At 41.8% G+C, this 20224-nt stretch overlaps 1 protein-coding gene across 1 annotated transcript; it reads left to right on the top strand.

The window, feature by feature from the left end:
* The first annotated feature begins 1641 nt into the window (after positions 1–1641).
* On the top strand, positions 1642–11462 carry LOC310859252 (calpain-1 catalytic subunit-like). The gene is made up of 22 exons (XM_083765657.1): positions 1642–1722; positions 2096–2344; positions 2550–2637; positions 2812–2927; positions 3080–3213; positions 3431–3623; positions 3733–3807; positions 4256–4341; positions 4542–4613; positions 4906–5063; positions 5782–5939; positions 6170–6181; positions 6296–6498; positions 7954–8017; positions 8127–8186; positions 8358–8415; positions 8511–8566; positions 8758–8826; positions 9118–9196; positions 9675–9788; positions 10694–10746; positions 10877–11462. Exons 2-22 carry the CDS (start codon positions 2105–2107, stop codon positions 10901–10903), a joined length of 2115 nt encoding a protein of 704 aa, XP_083621783.1. The 5' UTR covers positions 1642–1722; positions 2096–2104; the 3' UTR covers positions 10904–11462.
* Positions 11463–20224: the final 8762 nt, after the last annotated feature.

Raw genomic sequence — 20224 nt, 5'->3', positions numbered from 1 at the left:
CCTGCAGTCACACTCATAAATGCCATAGTTTATGTTTATGGGTTTGAAATGTTAACTCGATAAATGTCTGTTGAGTGTGTCAGTTATGTCGTGGAGGCATTTGAGGGTTCAATCCTTGCTATGAGGGATCTTGAGCAAGACGGAGCGAATCCCTTCAACGTTTGTGTGTGTTTGTGTGTGTGTATATATATATATATATATATATATATACATTAAAAGTTATATAATTAGACGGACGGCAGTGGATCAGGTGCTCAGTTGCCGGTTCAATCCGGGGTGTCCCCTGAGTTAGCGTCGAAGTGTCCTTGAAGAAACTGAACTGTTAGCTGCTCCCGATGCACTTACATAACATGTACAGGAATTTGCTCTCAGGGCAATTTCTTTTCTCCTACCAGATGAGCATCTAGGCTATAGAACTTACTCCTGAGAATGATCTGTGATGTGACAAGACCTGTTCCAGAAAGAAGATCTCACCACTTTGCAGGTGTGCACGAAATAATGATCCTCTTTGTCTGCAGGTTCTTTTAGCACTGTAATTACTGTTAGTCGGTTTGTATAAAACCTGGGCTTGTTTGACAAGGTGTAATAAGCGTGTATAGCATACAGTACAATCCAAATGCCAAATCGAATTAAACTTTATAGGATACTATTTCCTATAGCAAGTGCAACTGAAAGTTATCCACAGAAAAGAACGTCTTACGTCGTCATTTAGTGCCCTATAAACAAACATTATAAAGTCCATAGACTTGGCTGGCAAACGATTTATGTAATTAGTGCTCTAATCAAATATTGTAATATCCTCAAAGTCTATAGACTTGGCTGGGGGGGGGGGGGGGGGGGGGGCAAGGGGGAAAAGGAGATTAATCAAGAAAAACAGTTAATACAAATATATCTACATATTTACATGGTGCCTGAGATAAGATTAAATGTGTGTGAGCATAGCAACAGATGTATGCTGTGCATGATATACTATGAGAAGAACAAAAGTTAATATAATATAGGGCTTATTTAGTGTGACCAATGTCATTGATCTATTAAAAAATCACACCCGTGTGAAGTGAGGGGCTCTCTTATCATCATACGTCATCATGTTCCGTGCTCAGCCAATCAAATCATCACATTCCGTGCTACAGACACAGACACAGCTGTGCATAGGAGGGGCTAGCTGGCGACCATCAAAAACTAAATATGGAGATATGACGTTTCCACCCATGACGATAATAACTTGATGCCTTCTTCCTACCTGCTATGGCAACACAATAGAGAGCATCATCACCTCAGGCTAGATTAGCAGATGACAGCAGTGACATAGCAATTTTGCTGTCACCAACCGATGTAATGAATGAATTATTATTGAGGCCAGTCCCCTTTTCTCTGACATGACAGTATGTGTTGGCACTGAGTGACAGGGATATGATATAATAAACATGCAATTAAAAGTGAAGTGGCTTTTCACTGTCAGAGATTTATGGCAGGAATGCAATGTCATAAATAGGCCTAGAGTATTCTATTGTCCCGACCCAACCTCCTGAAAAAGGTCACATTTCAGTGGTTTCGGGGGGTGGGTCTGAATGGGATACTTTACATAACATCACAGGGGTATAAATCGTGGCTCAGCTGCCGTTTAGACCTCACCTGCCTGGGCAACACCAAGGTTACTCTGCACGAGCAGCAGTCGGTTGCAGCCACCTGACAGTGTCTACTATACTGTACATCTGACAGGTAAATATCAATGTCTACATCTGACAATGTCTATAGTAGTACTACCGTAATACATATCTGACAGGTATCTACAACCATTTCAGGGGTGCAAATATAGCTCATAATATGAAGATTTTCTTGGGACAGTCTCACTTTACTGTTTCGTTTGATCTCAGTTTCATTTGATCACATGTGCAGTTAACCGTGGCATGATGTTTTAGACTCTCACCTGTGAGATTGTACCCTCTTCTCTTCTCTTCTCTTCTCTTCTCTTCTCTTCTCTTCTCTTCTCTTCTCTTCTCTTCTCTTCTCTTCTCTTCTCTTCTCTTCTCTTCTCTTCTCTTCTCTTCTCTTCTCTTCTCTTCTCTTCTCTTCTCTTCTCTTCTCTTCGTAGTTATCCAGCATGTCTGAAACCGGAACGTGCACTGATATCATCAACCTGCGCTACCAGGATGGCAGTGTAGGAAGCCCATCCAAGCCACAGAAGTTCAACAACCAGGACTTTGGGCAACTGAAACAAACCTTCCTCAGGAGAGGGAGGCTTTTTGTGGACAACACCTTCCCACCTGATTACACGTCTCTTGGTAACCTGTCTGATCTGCCCCGTTCAGTGAGGAGCAGAGTGGAATGGCTCAGACCCTCTGTAAATAGGCATTTCTTCTTATTATTATTATTGTTACTGGAATTTGGTAGTTACTGCTTTTTTGTAATGCTAATTGTCCAGCATCCAATAGGGAAATGCTGGCGATATATTAGCTGCACGTAATAATATATTTTATGAGGGTTGACTAAAATGCATTAATTTGTAGTGATGCTGCTCTCATGAGTGTATTTGTGTGTTGGTGCAGGACATTCTGAAAGCTCAAAATGGCAGGATGGAGCCTTCTTTCTTTGTTGAAAGTGCCTCAAGATTTGACTTTGCTCAAGGAAAAGTTGGTAAGCAAATCTTCTGATTTCCAAAGTATTCATTCATGCTCACTGTATCGTGTAAAATAATGTCACATAAATATGTACTACAAATAGCTGTGGATGTTAATACGTGTAATAAGTCACACGTGGTTGCAGTGAAAGGGAATAGTGTGAATATAGTTTGTCTCTCATTCACTATAGGTAACTGCTGGTTTTTGGCTGCAATTGCATCGCTAACATTCCAGAAAGATTTGATGGTGCAAGTTGTACCCACTGAACAAGACTTTGAGGATTATGCAGGAATCTTTCATTTCAGGGTAAAATAATAAGCATTTAAGTTTGATCTGACTGCATGAAGTAAACCTGTCTCTATTGACATGACATATTTGACAAAGTATGACAAAGTAATTTGTGCCGGAGACCGCTGTGATTAATATGAAACAAACATCTCCTCTCCTCCCCATGCCAGTTCTGGAGGTTTGGAAAGTGGGTGGATGTCGTCATTGATGATTACCTTCCGACATTCCAAAGGGAGCTTCTGTCTGTGTCTGCCAAAACCAGGAATGAGTTCTGGGTCCCTCTGCTGGAGAAGGCCTATGCCAAGTATGTTGACCTACTGTTAATGTGTTAATGTGACAAAGGTAATCAGTAAAGTATGTCAAAATTGGGTTTTTTGGACCGAAGATCCCCAATAGTGTACTTTTACGTTGCTACTTGTGATCTTCACCTTATACTTTGTGAGCTTTACGTGCACAACATGCACCAGCTGTGCACCAGCTGTGCAGTGCCCGTGTCATCATGACACCTGTGTTTGTGGCAGGGTGTGTGGTTCGTACTCAGACATGAACGCAGGCCTTCCATCAGAGGCCTTCAAGGACTTCTCTGGGGGCGTGCACATGACGTACAAACTCAAGGAGGTCCACGACAGAAACCATGATGAGGTGCTGTGGGGTCAGCTGACCAGAGCCACCAAATGCAACTCTATGATTTGCTCCGGCACTGCCCAGAAAGGGGTAACGATTCAGTCCTCTTCTCTCTTTCTATCTTTCCACTAAGTCAAAATGCGACATTAAAAACCTGTCATTTCTACAGAAATGTGAACATGGTGCTTGTGTGTTCCAGGATACAATCGTGAATACCGTAGCAGACAGTGGCATTGTGGACGCACACGCCTACTCTATCACAGCAGTAACTGAGGTACATTCTATACATACTTGCTGGATATTAGTCTTGTGTAACCAGAAAAAAATTATTAAAGAACCTATGCAAAGACTTTTGGACGGTATCAGTATTGGTTTTCAAAGCACAGGGTGTAGGTTTGTTATAGCACTGGTTCTAGTCCATGGATTTAATTGATACGTCCCCAAATGTAAAGATAAGAGATGTCTGGTCGTCTGGCTATGCTAGATTGGCTTGATATCATCAGCAGGCATTAGTAGTGATATGAAAGGGACAAGGGGCAGCAGTGGATCAGGAGGTAGCAGTCGTCTTGGAATCCGAAGGTTCCAGGTTCGATTTTCAGAGCATCAATATGATCAATCCCATGATACAGGAAGGTTTACAATTGAAAGAAAGACAGGACAAACAAAATGCTTACATGGTGCTTACAAGGTTAGTGATATTGTCTGAAAATGTACATTTGTAGGTTCACGATGGCAGGTCCAAAGTGAGGCTTGTGCGAGTGATGAATCCTTGGGGAGAGAAGGAATGGAATGGAAAATGGAGTGACGAGTAAGTAAAACAAATGCAAATGAAAACTCAATGCAGCATGTTGCACAACTAGACGGCCTGAAACGGCTGAGAACCACTGGTGTAAAGAATAGTTCCATAAATAAAATAACTAATAATATATCTAATTACCGTATGTAAACATTGGACAGTGTTCACAGTCATGAATGCTTTCTTAATAACTGTTTTATTCTTGTGTGCAGGTCAAGTTGGTGGGACCGCGTTAGCTCTGAGGATAGGGCTAAATGTGTGAAGAGAGACGATGGAGAGTTTTGGTAAAATATCAATGTCATTTTATGATGCGTTAAAGCGTGCAATAAACACATTCTATCATTTTTATAGTTTCAAATAACAACCATAATTATTGGTGTTTCCTTTGTTGCAATAAATCATATGTATGTTTATGTGTTTTTTTGTTGTTTTGTAATCTGTCGTCTTGTCCTGGTGTGTGTGTGTGTGTGTGTGTGTGTGTGTGTGTGTGTGTGTGTGTGTGTGCGTGTGCGTGTGCGTGTGCGTGTGCGTGTGCGTGTGCGTGTGCGTGTGCGTGTGCGTGCGCGGGTCTGTCAGGATGGAGTTGGAGGATTTCTGTCAACACTTTCAAATCCTGACCATCTGCTGTGAGAACCCCAACTTCATAGACGGTGACGTGATCACCCAGTGGAAGGTTATGATCTATGATGGAGAATGGGTATCAGGGAGAACTGCAGGGGGCAGCCTCAGTAACTGTAAGTGAAGTCATTTATTAACCATAACCTACTGTAGGTACAATATATTTGACCTATAGGCATGATCCCGCAGGTCCCCCATATTCTTGTATAAGTGGCCGTTTAACAGTTTGCACAGCGCTTCAGAACGGAAGGGGGTTTGTCCGTTCAGTTTCTTACTAGTGAGAGTCATTTCCCGTCCACAGATATTAGTTAATAAACTTCTGGGAATTCAGATTAGTATAAGTGGAACTAGTTTAAGAAGAATTTCAGTGGTGTTGACTAGGGACTTCTGAGACAAAATCAACAAAAAGGAAGACATCGTAATATAGAGATACTGTAAGAGCCCATACTCATTTGCCCAAACGTGTAATACTTAAGTGTCGTCTTAAATTGTTAGCAGTATCATCTATTTTCTTTTGACAACTTGACAGTCCAATTAGAACATGCTGGACGCTCCCTCACCTTTGATGCAGAAATCTTGTTCCAGGCTTTCTCCTTTCTGAGAAAGCCTGCCAACAAAGGTTACCTGACCAAAGCAACCTTTTGATATTTTGGCTCAAGCTGATTGGAGTGTGTCAAGTTACCACATAATCACAACTTCCTGGTTCAACTCTCTCAACTATCTCCATCCCATCCGATTCAACCCAAAACAATGTGTGTACATCTGAGATGTTGGATGGCAGAACAGAACAACAGCACTTGTTTTAAAAAAAACTTTTTCCCCCTTGACCTCTAGCAACCTTCTCGATGAATCCTCAGTTTCGCATCACCGTGACAGAAATAGACGAGGAGGAGAAGGAAGACAAGAATGTCCTTCTGTCTCTGATGCAAATTCCCACTCAACGCTATCGCAACGACGAAAGACTCAGACCAATTGGAATCACCGTCTTTGAGGTGGGTGGTCTCATCACGTTACTACTGAAGTCCTATCTCACTGCCTTAGGTTACATGACTGATTTGTGTAATGGTCAATGTTTATAATCTCCAAAGGAAATTTTTATAAAATCTAGACCTAGCATTATGACAGAACCTTGTCTTTTACATGTAATCGGATTTGACAATTGCTGGTGAAACTACTTGGACTTTGACACCGTTTCTTTTCTTTTTTACATTAAATTCAACAGCTGCCCGCTGGGGTAAGTAACGCTTCACAAAGAAACACTCAATTTCATAGTGAAAACTAAGTTCATCAACATCAATGACAAAGTCGTTGTCGACTAAATCGACTAATTTCCTATCATTCCATCCAGACACCAGCGGGACGCATTGAGAGAGAGTTCTTCAGGAGAAACTCGCCTCTGAAGAGAATCCAACTCTATGGCTATGAGAGAGACCTGATCGAGCAGCACAGTCTGAAGCCTGGAGAATATGTGGTTGTCCCATCCATCATGAAAGCCTACGCCCCCGGAAAGTTTGTCCTCTCCGTCTACACCAAGACAGAGACGTCCATTGAGTAAGTGCCCCAGGGTTCATTTTGTCGACTAGAACAGGGGTTCTCAACGTTTTTGGCTGGGGACCCCCGTAAAGGCTTTGGCCATGTCTTGCGACCCCCGCTCCGCCCCCCCCCCCCTCCCCACCACCAATACAAATTAACCGCTACAATCTTCTAACTATAAATGCACCAAGTCTCTGTGTGTGTGTACTGTGTACGTACAGTACGTCTGTACATCTGTAATCCATGTAACTCAAGAACCGTTCGCCCCACCAACTTCAAATTCGACACACATGTTCCACCCCACCACAGGGCGTGCAGTGCCCGGTGTCGAGTCGGTCGGACCCACGGTTGTCCAGAACCGCCCCAAAAAGGCCTCTGGACAGGGCCCCTGCCCAGTCTCCATATATGAAGCTGGCCTGTTCTGACATCTGCTTAGACTCCATATTTGGGCATGCCTGACAAAGAACTCCATATATGGGAATAAAAGGGACACAGACATGGTTGGGGCATGCATTTCCAACTTGCATCGTTACAAGTAGGTCAGTGCGCAACAGGCACCGCTGTAGAGGCTGCAACAGGTACCACTCTATAACCTTGAAAATGCATCATAAATAAATACTGAAACCAATCATTAAGGAAGGTTTATGAAATTATGCATGCACTATGTGTACTATGTAAACTCTCAATTTCCATTTTCCAGCCAAACTGGGGTTAAGTTTAGGAATATAGTTAGGTTTAGGCATAGTTTAACTTAAGGTTAGGAATATGGTTAGGTTTAACCGTTTAAGCATTGTTTACTTAGGTAGGTTACTTTAGGAATACCAGGCTGAACAGTTCCGCCGGCTGTACGCCCGGGGCGAGTTGGTACATAGGCGACTTGTTTGGTATTCAAACTAAGACTAAATATATTGACATGTCATCACCAAATGAAAACTAGACGATAATGTTAGGGAGGGCCTAGTGGATAAGAGATCCAGGAGAACAAAAAGACAAGTAATTTTATGCGGCGCGATTAAAACATTTAAGATGACTGAAATATGACTAAATTACATTCTATTCAAATGACTATAACTAAAACTAAATCAAAATTTGCTGTCAGAATTAACACTGATACAAAAGATGTCAGACAGCATGAGACAACCGGAAAACTAAAACAACACATCTGCTGTTTGCAAAATGTACCTGAAATAGTGAAATAGTTTTCACGTCAAGGGAAACTAAATTGTGACGCTAAACTAGGCATTATACCTTTTCATATTAAGCAGAACCAATTTAGACTTTAGAGGATATACTTTTTTTTATCAGGCAACATTTTGGCTCCAATAAAGCTGCTTAGCTAGACGATATTTCACTACTACTATACACAGTATATTAGTGTGTAGTAGGCCTACTAGGCTTCTGTCAGAAAATAAAAAGTCAAGTGCCAGTCATTTTCAAAAAGTTCAAAACAAATCTCTTCCTCTGTAAATGCAGGCCACACCATGAAGGTGAAGATGATGATGATGAAGACCACCTCATTCTGCCTACCCCTCCCAAGGTATAAAATATAGTGAATGGTGCTGGATACTATAGCTATGATTTAGCATTTTAACGTACAATCTCCAGGTCGTGGTATGACCTGATAATATTTTCATTTTGCTCTAAAGCCTGTTGTCCCAGCTGAAAAGTCTTCGGTCTACGACATATTCAAGACTTATGCTGATCAGGTGAGTGATCTTTTTCCCGTCTCTATGACCATCCCTCCCTCAATCCGTCTCACGCATTCACTTGTCTGTCTGTGCTGCCCCTCGTAAGCCGCATTTTCTGTTTTCTGTCCCTCCTGTCCCATGGGGTCAATACACACATTGACCTTCCGTCCCTCCTGTCCTTGGGGTCAGAATGGGGAGCTGAATGCTTGGCAGCTGCGGAAGCTCCTCAACGAAACAATTGCCAAGGGTGAGTCAGTTAATCTGACATTACTTCCTGTCCTGAACATCACCTGCTGGGGTGATGCAGCTCTCTTTATTGCCCGTCTGTTGTTACTTTCACAGGCGGCAGTGACTTATTTGATTGGAGCGCCTGTCGGACCATGATCAGTGTGGTGGATGTATCCTTCGGTCGTTTTCATGTTTCAACTCATTTAGTGTAGCTGCATGTACTTAGGTTATTATTTTAATTTGTAGTTATTTTACAAATTGCTAATGTTTGACTATATTTATTTAATCATTCCACAGTTTTTAGCTGTTGTTTTCTTCTCATACTGTATGGTTTACATGAAACATCCTTAATGTAATTAAGGCTGACCGAATGGGGAGAATGACCTTCAAAGAATTCTCAACTCTCTGGAGCAAGTTTGAAGACTTCAAGGTAAAGTATAAAATTAGCAACAAAACAAATAAAACATTTGATTAATTGATTGATCGATTGATCGATTGATTGACTGATTGACTGATTGATTGATTGATTGATTGATCGATAGATTGATCGATTGACACCAGCATAAGTCTGTGCCTGAACCCCAGTGTTTAGATGTGTATATGCAAACAGTAACACATCTAAACAACTACCGCTATATGAAACAGGAGTTTGGTAATATCCACAGTGTATTTGCGAACTTTCTAAAACCTTTCACTTTTTGTATTTCTGATTTTTTTCCAGAAAATCTTCAATCGATCAAACGTCTCCAAAACAGGAACTCTGGAATTCGCCGAGTTGAAAAGGGCAGTCCAGGCTGCAGGTAAGGTCAATCTGTGACCTCTGTCGGGTGGAAACCTCATGTGTCCAAAAACAGTTACTTATCAGGATTAAAATTTAAAAATATCATACGTAGCAGATCTACAAGCTCAAAATGCGCCACGTAGTGCAGCTCGCACCGTGTTTCAGTCTTGCATATCTGCTACTTTTGTTTTACGGGAAAATAATTATTATAATATTATTATTGTTGATCAAACATTTCGTTTTATGGTGGGAGGGGGGGGGGGCAGCACACATCCATCAAAGCTGTGTTCAGACACAAGTCAGGTGTCAGACACAAGGCAAGTGTCTTGAATGCAGCCCAGTAAGGGCATATGTCGACCCCGCCCGCTCACCTCTGCCCCACCCCCTCCTGGTGCTGCGGCCATCTTGGAAACTAAACACAATATAAACAGTGGGAGGGGTGGGGCCGAGAAAGGCCCTCAAGCTGCGTGCTTTCTTTCCCCATTCTCCCCCTGCAGACATAGAGCTGGATGAGGACATGGTGTGGCTGCAGCACAGCTTGATGCAGGGGGACGCCTCCATCTCTCTTGTGGACTTCCTCACCCTCATGCTCCGCATAGACAACTTGGCGAGTGAGTGACACAGACAGGCACGCAGCCAATCACAGTGACACAGACAGGCACGCAGCCAATCACAGAGAGACAAGTACAAGTGGAGAAAAGTACAAGTCTGGAATTCAGAATTTACAAAAGTATTGGTATCAAAATGTATTTAGGGTACCAAAAGTATACCTAATGCAGAAGGTCCCATATTTCCACATTTTCAAATGTATAAAATGTGTAAATATCTTTTGAAAATAGCTCACAATGCGCATTGCATCACGAGGCATTGTGAGCTCAGAGCTTGTTGATCGGCTATTTTCAAATGGCCGAAAATGTATACATATGTAAAGTGGTTACTGTATGTTTTGTAATAGTAATCAAAATCTACAAAGTAAAGTAACTAATAAGTTCTCAAATAATTGTTGTACAATAATTGCCTTTGAGATGTAGTGGAGTAGAAGTAAAAGTACTGAAGATTGGAAATACTCCAGTATGCCACCTCAAAATTACATGAGTAAATATACTTAGTTACTTTCCACCACTTCTGGTTTTCAAATCACAAAGTAGATTAAAGTGACTCCATATTGGCACAAAGAGGCTGCTGTGACAAATATATACTCTATATTTTGTTATATATTCTTTATTATTTTATTCCAAATAAGTAAATTACCTTCACCTTTCTGTATTTAATGTTTTGTATTACACTTTTTATGTAGTCTATTTGATATTATTTAATTGCAACTGCAGTTTGTAGGTAAATTGTACAAAACACCTGTAAACTTGTGATGTGACAAATAAAGTGAAGATGAGTGTCTTTGCGTTGGTTAAAAAAAAAAAATCAAATTTCAATATTGTGAAACGCAATATTGCTTTTGGTAGCCAAATCCAGTGCACTTAAAAATGATGATGATATATGTGATTTGATTGAATTACAGAAAAATTCAATGATAAGTCCTCAGATGGGTTCATAACCATGGATTGGAATGAAGTAAGTTTGATTACCGTCATGATGCGTCATCTATATATAAAATACACAGGCCTGGTACTAAGGCAAAATAAATGAATGATGTGAATGACTGTAAATAATGATCTTGACTAATAACTCTCCTTTGTTTCAGTTTGCAGCTGACTTCATGTTTATGTAGGGAAATAGCTCTGACATCACATGAGAGCACGAAGAGGAGGAAAACGTGGAACTATATATGGCTTTGTTCATTGTGGTTGTGGTTATCTTTTTGTTCTGAACTATCAAATCACAGAGAAATATTACCGTACATCTCGATACTATCCATGTTCACTCGGTCGGACGCTTCTGCATGGTCAACATTTTAGCACTGATTATATCTTGACTATGTTGTTTAACTTATATATTCAGTTCTAATATCTGCACATGCATAAGCTATTAGGGGATTTTATCTCAATCATTGAATTTCACTGCTAAGGCTCTATTGTCTTTTTCTATGCATGACATCATTTAAGTCAATGCCCCTCTGATTTCTCCTGCATCTTCTTGTATTACTACTTAGGATACCAGAGTGATAGCATATACTGTAGCTTCCAAGTCAGCATTGAGTAAACACTATGGACATCATGCTGTTCTGTATTCACTCTAATGATTATCATGTTTGGGATGGGTCTGTAAACTATACAAACAAATGCTCTGAGTTTCCACTGTTGATCTCCTTGGACACATTAAATCGCATATCAACTTCTGTCTGTCTCTCTGTCTCATCTTTGACTGAATGTCGTTTGGGTTGCCTGAATGAATTCTGTTTGCTGGCAACAGCTAGAGGGTTCAACTGTTGGTTCTCCAAACTCTTCATTAGAAGTATTTTGGCTAATGGCTACCCGATAGTTGAGTTGTTAGGGCGCGTGCTCTAATGCGTTACAGAGGGGGCAGATAAGCCCTCAGTTTGATTCCGGGTCATTTGCTGCATGCCAGTCCCCTTCTATCCCTCCATGTTTCCTTTCTCTCTCCACTGTACATCTATCAAAACATATTATTGTCCCACTCTCTCATCCAGCAGTAGCAGTCCTATAGTGCCCTCTCCTGGCCTGGAATACAGGTGCAAAGCTTTGATTGATTGATTGAAATCTTTATTAACAGTTTGTAGAATTTACAGTACATTTTAAGCACAAACTCAATACAAAGACTGTCAACTGTGAGTGGACGACCCAATTAAGCATTACACTTGTTTACAACAGGGTCCACATTGTTCAATTCATCAAATAGTCTTCCCACCCAGTCTTACCATTTAGTCAGTAGACCGAGTGCATGCCTTTCATCCGACGGAGCATTGGTCCGAACGACAACCTACCTCCTCCCTCACCCTAACCCTAACCTCCCCCGGGGCAGACACCTAAACCTAACCGCAACCCTCTCCCGACCCGCAGCGCACCTCGGAGCATTGCTCCTTCGGAGCAATGCTCTGTCGGATGATAGTACGCCTCCCCAGTAGACCTACAGCGCTTAGCTGTGAAGTCCTTTCTGCTGGCTCACTGAACTTGGACCTTCTTTTCTTGACTTGTACAGGGTTTCTCACATGCACAAGGCTTCCTGGGTGCAGTATCATGTCTCTTGGCAGGCAACAGTGTATGTTTCATGTGTATCTGTTTCTTTGCGACTTTGGATAGTTTGGTTCTCATCTTTATTCCATAAATGAGCTGGAAGGGTGAAGTCCCTGTGCTCATGAAGCTTTAGTGCACAGTGGACCAACACCTCTGGTCACTTTGAACAGTAGTCCACTGTAATATAACTTGCAGTCAGCAGGGCCAGTCTCAAATGGGCACTGTTTTTTCTGTTGTTCTTTATTTGGGTTCTCACTCAGATTGCAAATGGGCTAGCCTCGGAAACACAACAATGTCTAGTCTAGTGCAAGCTTTTGATGAACTACAGTGGCCACTCGGAACATGGTTTATCTATAGATCTATAGTCTAAACTAAATACACAACAGCACGATGCCCAACTCCATCCATAGTGTTTACTCAATGCTGACTTGTAGACTATCACTCTAGTATCCTATAATACAAGTTGGACAGATCTAAGGAGGACTAGTTATAATGTCATTCATAGTAAAATACAATATAGAGCTGTGTTCAACTTTGAATGATCAAGCCATGTCATGGATCGATCAAGATGTGAGATCGGCAGCAGTTTAATTAATTGTGTTGTAGGAACATGGCCTTTAAAGCTCCATTTCACAATGCTATGCCAGCACCTACTGATAGGTAGAACAGGTTTTGAAGCTGCTGTTTCAAAAGCACCTGTCTATCAAAAACCTAAAGCCAGTTTTATGATCATGTCCTGTGTGTTATCATGTGAAGACTGAGGGTTTTTTTTTTCATTCTTCCAAAACATAGTTACAGAGACAAACTTTGAAATGCAAACATAACTTGTATTGAACTATTATACACTATAATTGTCTACAAAATTTGGCATCTTCATGATTCATGTTGCTTGTCCTACTATTGTTTTTCAGGCATCACTGACTGAACATTGTTGGACATTCTAGTGCCCTTCCTGTTGAATGATGTCACTTTAACAGCAGGAAGTGGAAGCAGGCTAAGGCTGTTGTCCTCCTCTATCATGGTCGTCTTCTTTGTCCACTCCATTCACAGTGTTTGTGTTCTCTAATTCACTTTCTTTCTTGAACTTTTTACTTCAAACCCTTCTTACCACTAAAACCCTATTTTTTGTTGAAGTATAGGGTAAGTGGAGGGGAATGGTCCCCTCGCTCCTGTACACAAAATATTTTTGACAAAAATAGCAGATCTACAAGTTCACAAGGCATTGTGTTGTGATGTGTTGTTGTGAGCTTGTAGATCAGCTATCTAATTTTTGCCTACAGTATATATTTCTACAAATGTCCGCCTATTATTGTGATGACCCATCCTGTTTGTGTCTGGTGTTAATGCTGTTCTCTGTTCATGTGCAGGAGGAGGGGACCAGCCTGCAGGGGTGTGCCTAGATGAGGAGGCACACCTGACTCCAATTGGGCTCAGCCTATTTAAGCAGGCTGGTCAAGGCCATTTCCCTCTCTCTCCTGCCTAGGGAACAATGTCTATTCTTTGACTCCTTTAAGTTAGTTTTGACCTGCGTTGCTGCACTTGCACATACATTACACTTTCACACATCCACACATGCAATACACTACTGATCCAACTGATGACTCACACCCCACTTCACCTGTTAAGTATGATTTGGTGGACTAAGTTAAAATAAATACTTGTTTTTGGCATTTACTCCTGTGTGTTGTCTCCCATATTTGTCATGGTTAAGTCCGTTCATGACAAGATGGGGGCTCGCCACTCTAGTCTAGTTTATTGGTAGATTTGGTTGTTGCCTCCTATTGGAGTTTTTCTATCAAGTGTTTTGATGAACTTAGGCTTTGTTTGTTTGTTCGTAAGTGGAACAAAGTGTTTGGGGAACACACATGGGAATAGGTATTTTGTTTGGGGGGAGGGAGAGAGCATTAGGAATTTTTCGTTTTTTTGTGTTCTCTCTGTGCAGGTTTTTGAGTTTTTAAAGTGCTTTAGTCCGCCGTCTTGTTTGTGGTGATCAGGCCTAGCATTGTCGTTTTGTCTGCCAATTTACAATTTAGGCATTTAGCAGACGCTCTTAATCCAGAGCGTACAGTAAGCAAGAACCAAAAACATGGTAATACATCACATACGTAAAAATAGTCATGAGTCATACGTAAGCTAAGAACCTATATAATGAAACTATGCGAATACAAAAGAGTGCTACAGTATTTCTACATGAAATGCTATCTAAGTTACATACTGTAAGTTATGTGCTACGGCAAGTGCTAAGGGCTAAGATGGAGTCTGAAGAGGTGGGTTTTCAGACTACGGTGGAAGATTGGGAGTGAGTCTGCAGTTCTGATTGCAATGGAAAGTGCATATTGCATTCCATTTGGAGCCAGAAGGGAGAAGTAGTACAGCAGATAATAGGAACGATATTTCACTTGGTGATACACGCGTGAAATTTAGCATGAACATGCCTCTGGGTCACCTCTTTAACTTTTTTAACCGAGCCAACGAAAAATCCAATATGGCGGTCATTTTTCAAGATGGCCGCCAAATAAAAAAGGCCTTTTGTGGCGGTTCTGGACAACCATGGGTGCGGCCGACTCAAGACCGGGCACTGCACTCCCTGTGGGTGTGTGGAACGTGTGTGTCAAATTTGAAGTCGGTGGGGCGAACGGTTCTCGAGTTACGTGGATTACAGATGTACACACGCACACAGAATTCGTGCAATATACAGTAGCAGATCATTGGAACGGTTGTTCGCTTGGTGATACAAGCGTGACATTTGTCATGAACCTTCCTTTGGGTCAACTCTTTAACTTTTTTAACCGAGCCATCCAAGAATCCAATATGGCGGTGCTATTTCAAGATGGCCGCCACATCTAATTGTTAGCCTATGTCTACATTTCTTACAATTTTTAGGAAAATTCTCACCATTATAGATAGATAGATAGATAGTTTTTTTTAGTTTTTTATATATTCTTTATATTTTTTTTGTTATTTTTTGTTTTCATACTGAAAATGGTAGCATGCTAATGCTAACATAATAATGCTAACATGGTAATATGCTAGCATGCTAACATAGCATGCTAACATGATAATGCTAACATGCTAATTAGCATTAGAAAATGGTAGCATTAGCATGCTACCATTTTCAGTATGAAAACTAAAAATAATGACAAAAAAATAAAAATAAAATAAAGAATAAAAAGAAATATATAAAGAAAATTAAATAAATCTATCTATCTATCTATAATGGTGAATTTTGTCCTAAAATTTGTAAGAAATGTAGACATAGGCTAACATTTAGATGTGGCGGCCATCTTGAAATAGCACCGCCATATTGGATTCTTGGATGGCTCGTTAAAAAAGTTAAAGAGGTGACCCAGAGGCATGTTCATGCCAAATTTCACGCTTGTATCACCAAGCGAACAACCGTTCCAATGATCTGCTATATTGCACGAACTTTGTGTGCGTGTGTACATCTGTAATCAACGTAACACGAGAACCGTTCGCCCCACCGACTTCAAATTCGACACACACGTTCCACACACCCACAGGGAGTGCAGTGCCTGGTCTCGAGTCGGCCGCACCCATGGTTGTCCAGAACCGCCACAAAAGGCCTTTTTTATTCGGCGGCCATCTTGAAAAATGACCGCCATATTGGATTTTTCGTTGGCTCGGTTAAAAAAGTTAAAGAGGTGACCCAGAGGCATGTTCATGCCATATTTCACGCTTGTATCACCAAGTGAAAGGTTCTCTCACAATATGGCTGTTAGCCGCTGTACTAAAGAGTTTGGGACATGTGGAGCGTTGTCCCGGCGCTTTTAGCAAAGGCACTTCCAGCCATCCTGCGTCGGCTGATCTGTGTGCGTGGAAGGGTTTGTAGGGTCCAATCAGACTTGCAAGATATGGGGGTGCCATACCTTTGGGAGCCAATGGAGGGGGAGACATTTGAGAATTTTGGCTGGGTAAAGTAAAGACAAAGTGAGCTGCAAACTTAATCACCAAGTTGGAGCTGTGCATGAAAACGCAGTTGTGGCTGTATACAGGGAGACTTAAGACGGTTCAGGACCAGGGGGGCAGTCAGCCAGATATTTCGTGAAGCCTCATTTGAAATCGGTAGTTCATATAATGGCCTGTTGTGGCGCTGGACTGGACCCAAAAAGCCCCATAGCTCCATAGAGGCCCATGTATTTTGGCCCAACTTCACCTAGACTGTATTACCTTAATAAACATGGTCATGAATACTTTCTTCTTCCAGTCACTAGTTTAAAGTCTCATTTCTAATGTCATAATATTCTTTTTGGAAAATTATGGTCCCATTAATAAAAGAAATTACCATAAAGTCGCGTATGTTCTGAGGGGCGTGGCTACCGTTACAGTCTATGATCGGGATTCCCCTCCCACTCGAGTCAAAATAAAAACCAACGGAGAAGAAGGGGGGAAGTCCCGCCTCGTTGTCTGGGCCAGCCAATGGCCAGCTGGTCCAAAACGGATCTAGAAAGATGGCGACTTACAGTGCATTAGAATGCAAGGGATTTCAGGCTTCATTTTACGTTCATGTTAGACCCGGGGAACGCTTTGTCCATATTTTTTACAGTCTATGTTCAGGACACAGCCTGGTTTCCTGTGTTGAGGTGAGGGGCAGAGGTGTTGGTGCCTTGGCCCCAGGCGGGCAGTCAGCCAGATATTTCGTGAAGCCTCATTTGAAATCGGTAGTTCATATAATGGCCTGTTGTGGCGCTGGACTGGACCCAAAAAGCCCCATAGCTCCATAGAGGCCCATGTATTTTGGCCCAACTTCACCTAGACTGTATTACCTTAATAAACATGGTCATGAATACTTTCTTCTTCCAGTCACTAGTTTAAAGTCTCATTTCTAATGTCATAATATTCTTTTTGGAAAATTATGGTCCCATTAATTAAAATAATGACCATAAAGTCGCGTATGTTCTGAGGGGCGTGGCTACCGTTACCGTCTATGATCGGGATTCCCCTCCCACTCAAGAGTCTTCTCCTCCCACTCGAGTCAAAATAAAAACCAACGGAGAAGAAGGGGGGAAGTCCCGCCTCGTTGTCTGGGCAGCCAATGGCCAGCTGGACCCAAACGGAGCCAGCCAATGGCCAGCTGGTCCAAAACGGATCTAGAAAGATGGCGATTTACAGTGCATTAGAATGCAAGGGATTTCAGGCTTCATTTTACGTTCATGTTAGACCCGGGGAACGCTTTGTCCATATTTTTTACAGTCTATGCTTGGCCCCCATTCTCGGTTAACCCGAAAAAGCTTTTAGATAAGCGTTTTACTTTTATAGTATGCAACCATTAATTTATTAACCACTTTCAACATGGTATAGCTTGGTAATGTCATTATAGGTGAACATTTTCAAACATTTTCGGTTTTCGCCCCCAAACAAATAGCGAAAATAGTTTATATACAAGCTCTCAACGCATCGCCAAGCATTGAGAACTTAACCAATTTTGTGCCTCCCCCTATTTCTTTCTGAAATTACACCTCTGTCAGAGTCTGTCTAGGTTAGGTCCTTAACATGCTCCTCAAACCATTTGCTCACTGGAGAAGTGAGGGCAACAGGGCAATAATCTATATAAATTCACAGAACCTGTGTCTCTGTCTGTACCGGCCGGGCATAACGTACTTGGGCACCGTCTGATCATTATTTGACCTCAAACTTGGCAAACCACAAATGTCTGTATCCGTCTGTCCTCTCAGTAGGCCTATAGTATTCTCAATGTCACCTTTCTTTTTTTTCTGTCAACAATGGTGGATCATGAAAAGCAGGAGGGACTGCACATATGCAGGAAAAGCTCTTATTTCAGCTCCATTTATTTATAGTATATTATATAGTATATTTATATTTATATAGTATGGTCTTTATTTTTGAAGTATTTTGCTTCTGTTTATCATTCTGATTTATTTAACCACTTAAACTCTAGCGACCTATTTGGGGCATGTCATAAAAATGAAAAAATAAAATGAATTAAATGTGCAGAATGGATATTTTTTTAAGTGTTTATGTGGTTTTTTTGTGCTTCCAGCCAGCCATGCTCTTTTTGTGCTCTGTTTGGATTTGTGATTTTCCCTGTCCTGTCTTTTCATTTTACCCTCCCTGATCATAAAGCCTCTTTTATATGTCTCTGTCCTTGGGCTCTGCAATAGGGGAGAGAGCGCTATCATGTGCTCCATCTTCTCAATGAGGCCCTGAATCTCCTGCATCATTCCCCTCATGACGTGACGTGAGGCTGTTGTTGGATGCCATTGAGAGGCTATAGTGCGTCGCTTCAGATATTATGTTTTGCAGCGGCAGCGGAACCAGCTTGTCTGTCTGGCATTTGCCTCTCACTATAGGCTCTATCTCTAATCTCAACAAGTACAAGCACTATAGTCGGTCAGGATACAGGATAGGTGGGCGCTATAGGCTACATCTGGGCACCTTGATGTCAAATTGGCTAGTTTGTCCAAAATGTGAAACAAAAATCACACCTGTGTGGAGTGAGTGGTGCAAGTCCGTGTGGGGGTCCCCGGGGGGGGGGGGGGGGGGGTCCCAGGAAGTTCCAGACCCACAGCACCACAGCCAGGGTGCCGGCCCGGTTCCGGCGAGCTGCGCGTCCGAAACGGTAGAGAAATGAGAGTGGTAATGGTAACTCCATGTGGGGGTCTCCGGAACATCCAGACCCCCAGGAATGCGCCCAGGGGGCCGGGCCGATACCGGTGAGCCGCCTCACATCCGAAACGGTTGAGAAATGACAGAGTTACCGTGTGGGGGTCCCTCTACTCAGTCTACTGTACCCTCTACTGTACTGTAGTCACTATACTGTACTGGCACACCCGAAAGCATATAGCCTACAGTTAATTTGTGCTTGTGTGTTTGTGTGTGTGTTAGGTTGCGCATAGGTGGTGAAAAACAACCATGCTATTTTCGTGCTCATACCCAGGCACCCAGCCAGCCACCCACCCAGCCACACACATAGCTCCGTAAGGGAGTACTCAAAAATCTAATATTTGAAAAATGGTCTTATAAAGTAGTAGGCTTTGATGTGAACATGAACGGTTGCGGTTCATCATGATCACACTTAATTGTATCCTTCAACTTCTCATGATGGATATAAAGGTTTTATTGCAATTTGTACTGTAGAAATATTAATGTTAATTGGCGATTGTTTAGCCTAAGCATCTTCTAATCATGTATATACTTTACTACTTAAAAACATTTTCCTATTTCTTCACCAAATAACTCCTTGGTGCCCACGGTCCACCTATCCTGTTACCATCATGACTTTTGTTCTTCTGGCATCCCACTTACATGAACAACAATTCCTACAATGCAATGAAAACAAAAAAACAGTATTTGGCTTACTTTTATCCCCACAAATAAAGGAAAAATAGCGCCCTCTTGACGGAATGGAGAGACTACTTTTATCCAGTTTTTATCCTAATCTTAAAACCAGACTACGCCCACCTGGGCATAAAAAACACACCAAAGAACCCAAGAACGTGGTTCTCTCTCGCTGCGGGACTGACTTTTTCACAGAGCTTTCGTCCAGGTGGGCGTATTTTTTAGGTTATTCTGTGGTTCTGTACCAGTGTACTCACTGTACTGTAGGGTAGGGTGTACCTGCTTTTCGCCATCTTTGTTAAAGAAGAGAAGACGAGCCTGGGTTTGGGTTTGTGAGGTTAGGTTTAGGCATAGTTTGTGTGAGGTTAAGGACAGGTTTAAAGGTTAGGTTTAATCATATTTATAACCACCGTGGTTACATGATTTTATTATGACTGGTTAAACCACGCCCACTTGGTCGAAAGCTCTGCGAAAAAAGTCCCCTCTCGCACTGCTGCTGCCAGCTGCACACGTCACGTTTGCACTTTCGCGATAAAGTGACCAAAGCTGTGTCAATCAAATAAAAATGAATCAACGGACAA

Source organism: Protomyctophum parallelum (genome assembly GCF_964188405.1).
Source record: "Protomyctophum parallelum genome assembly, chromosome: 1".
NCBI lineage: Eukaryota > Metazoa > Chordata > Actinopteri > Myctophiformes > Myctophidae > Protomyctophum > Protomyctophum parallelum.
This window is presented reverse-complemented; position numbering and strand designations above follow the sequence as displayed.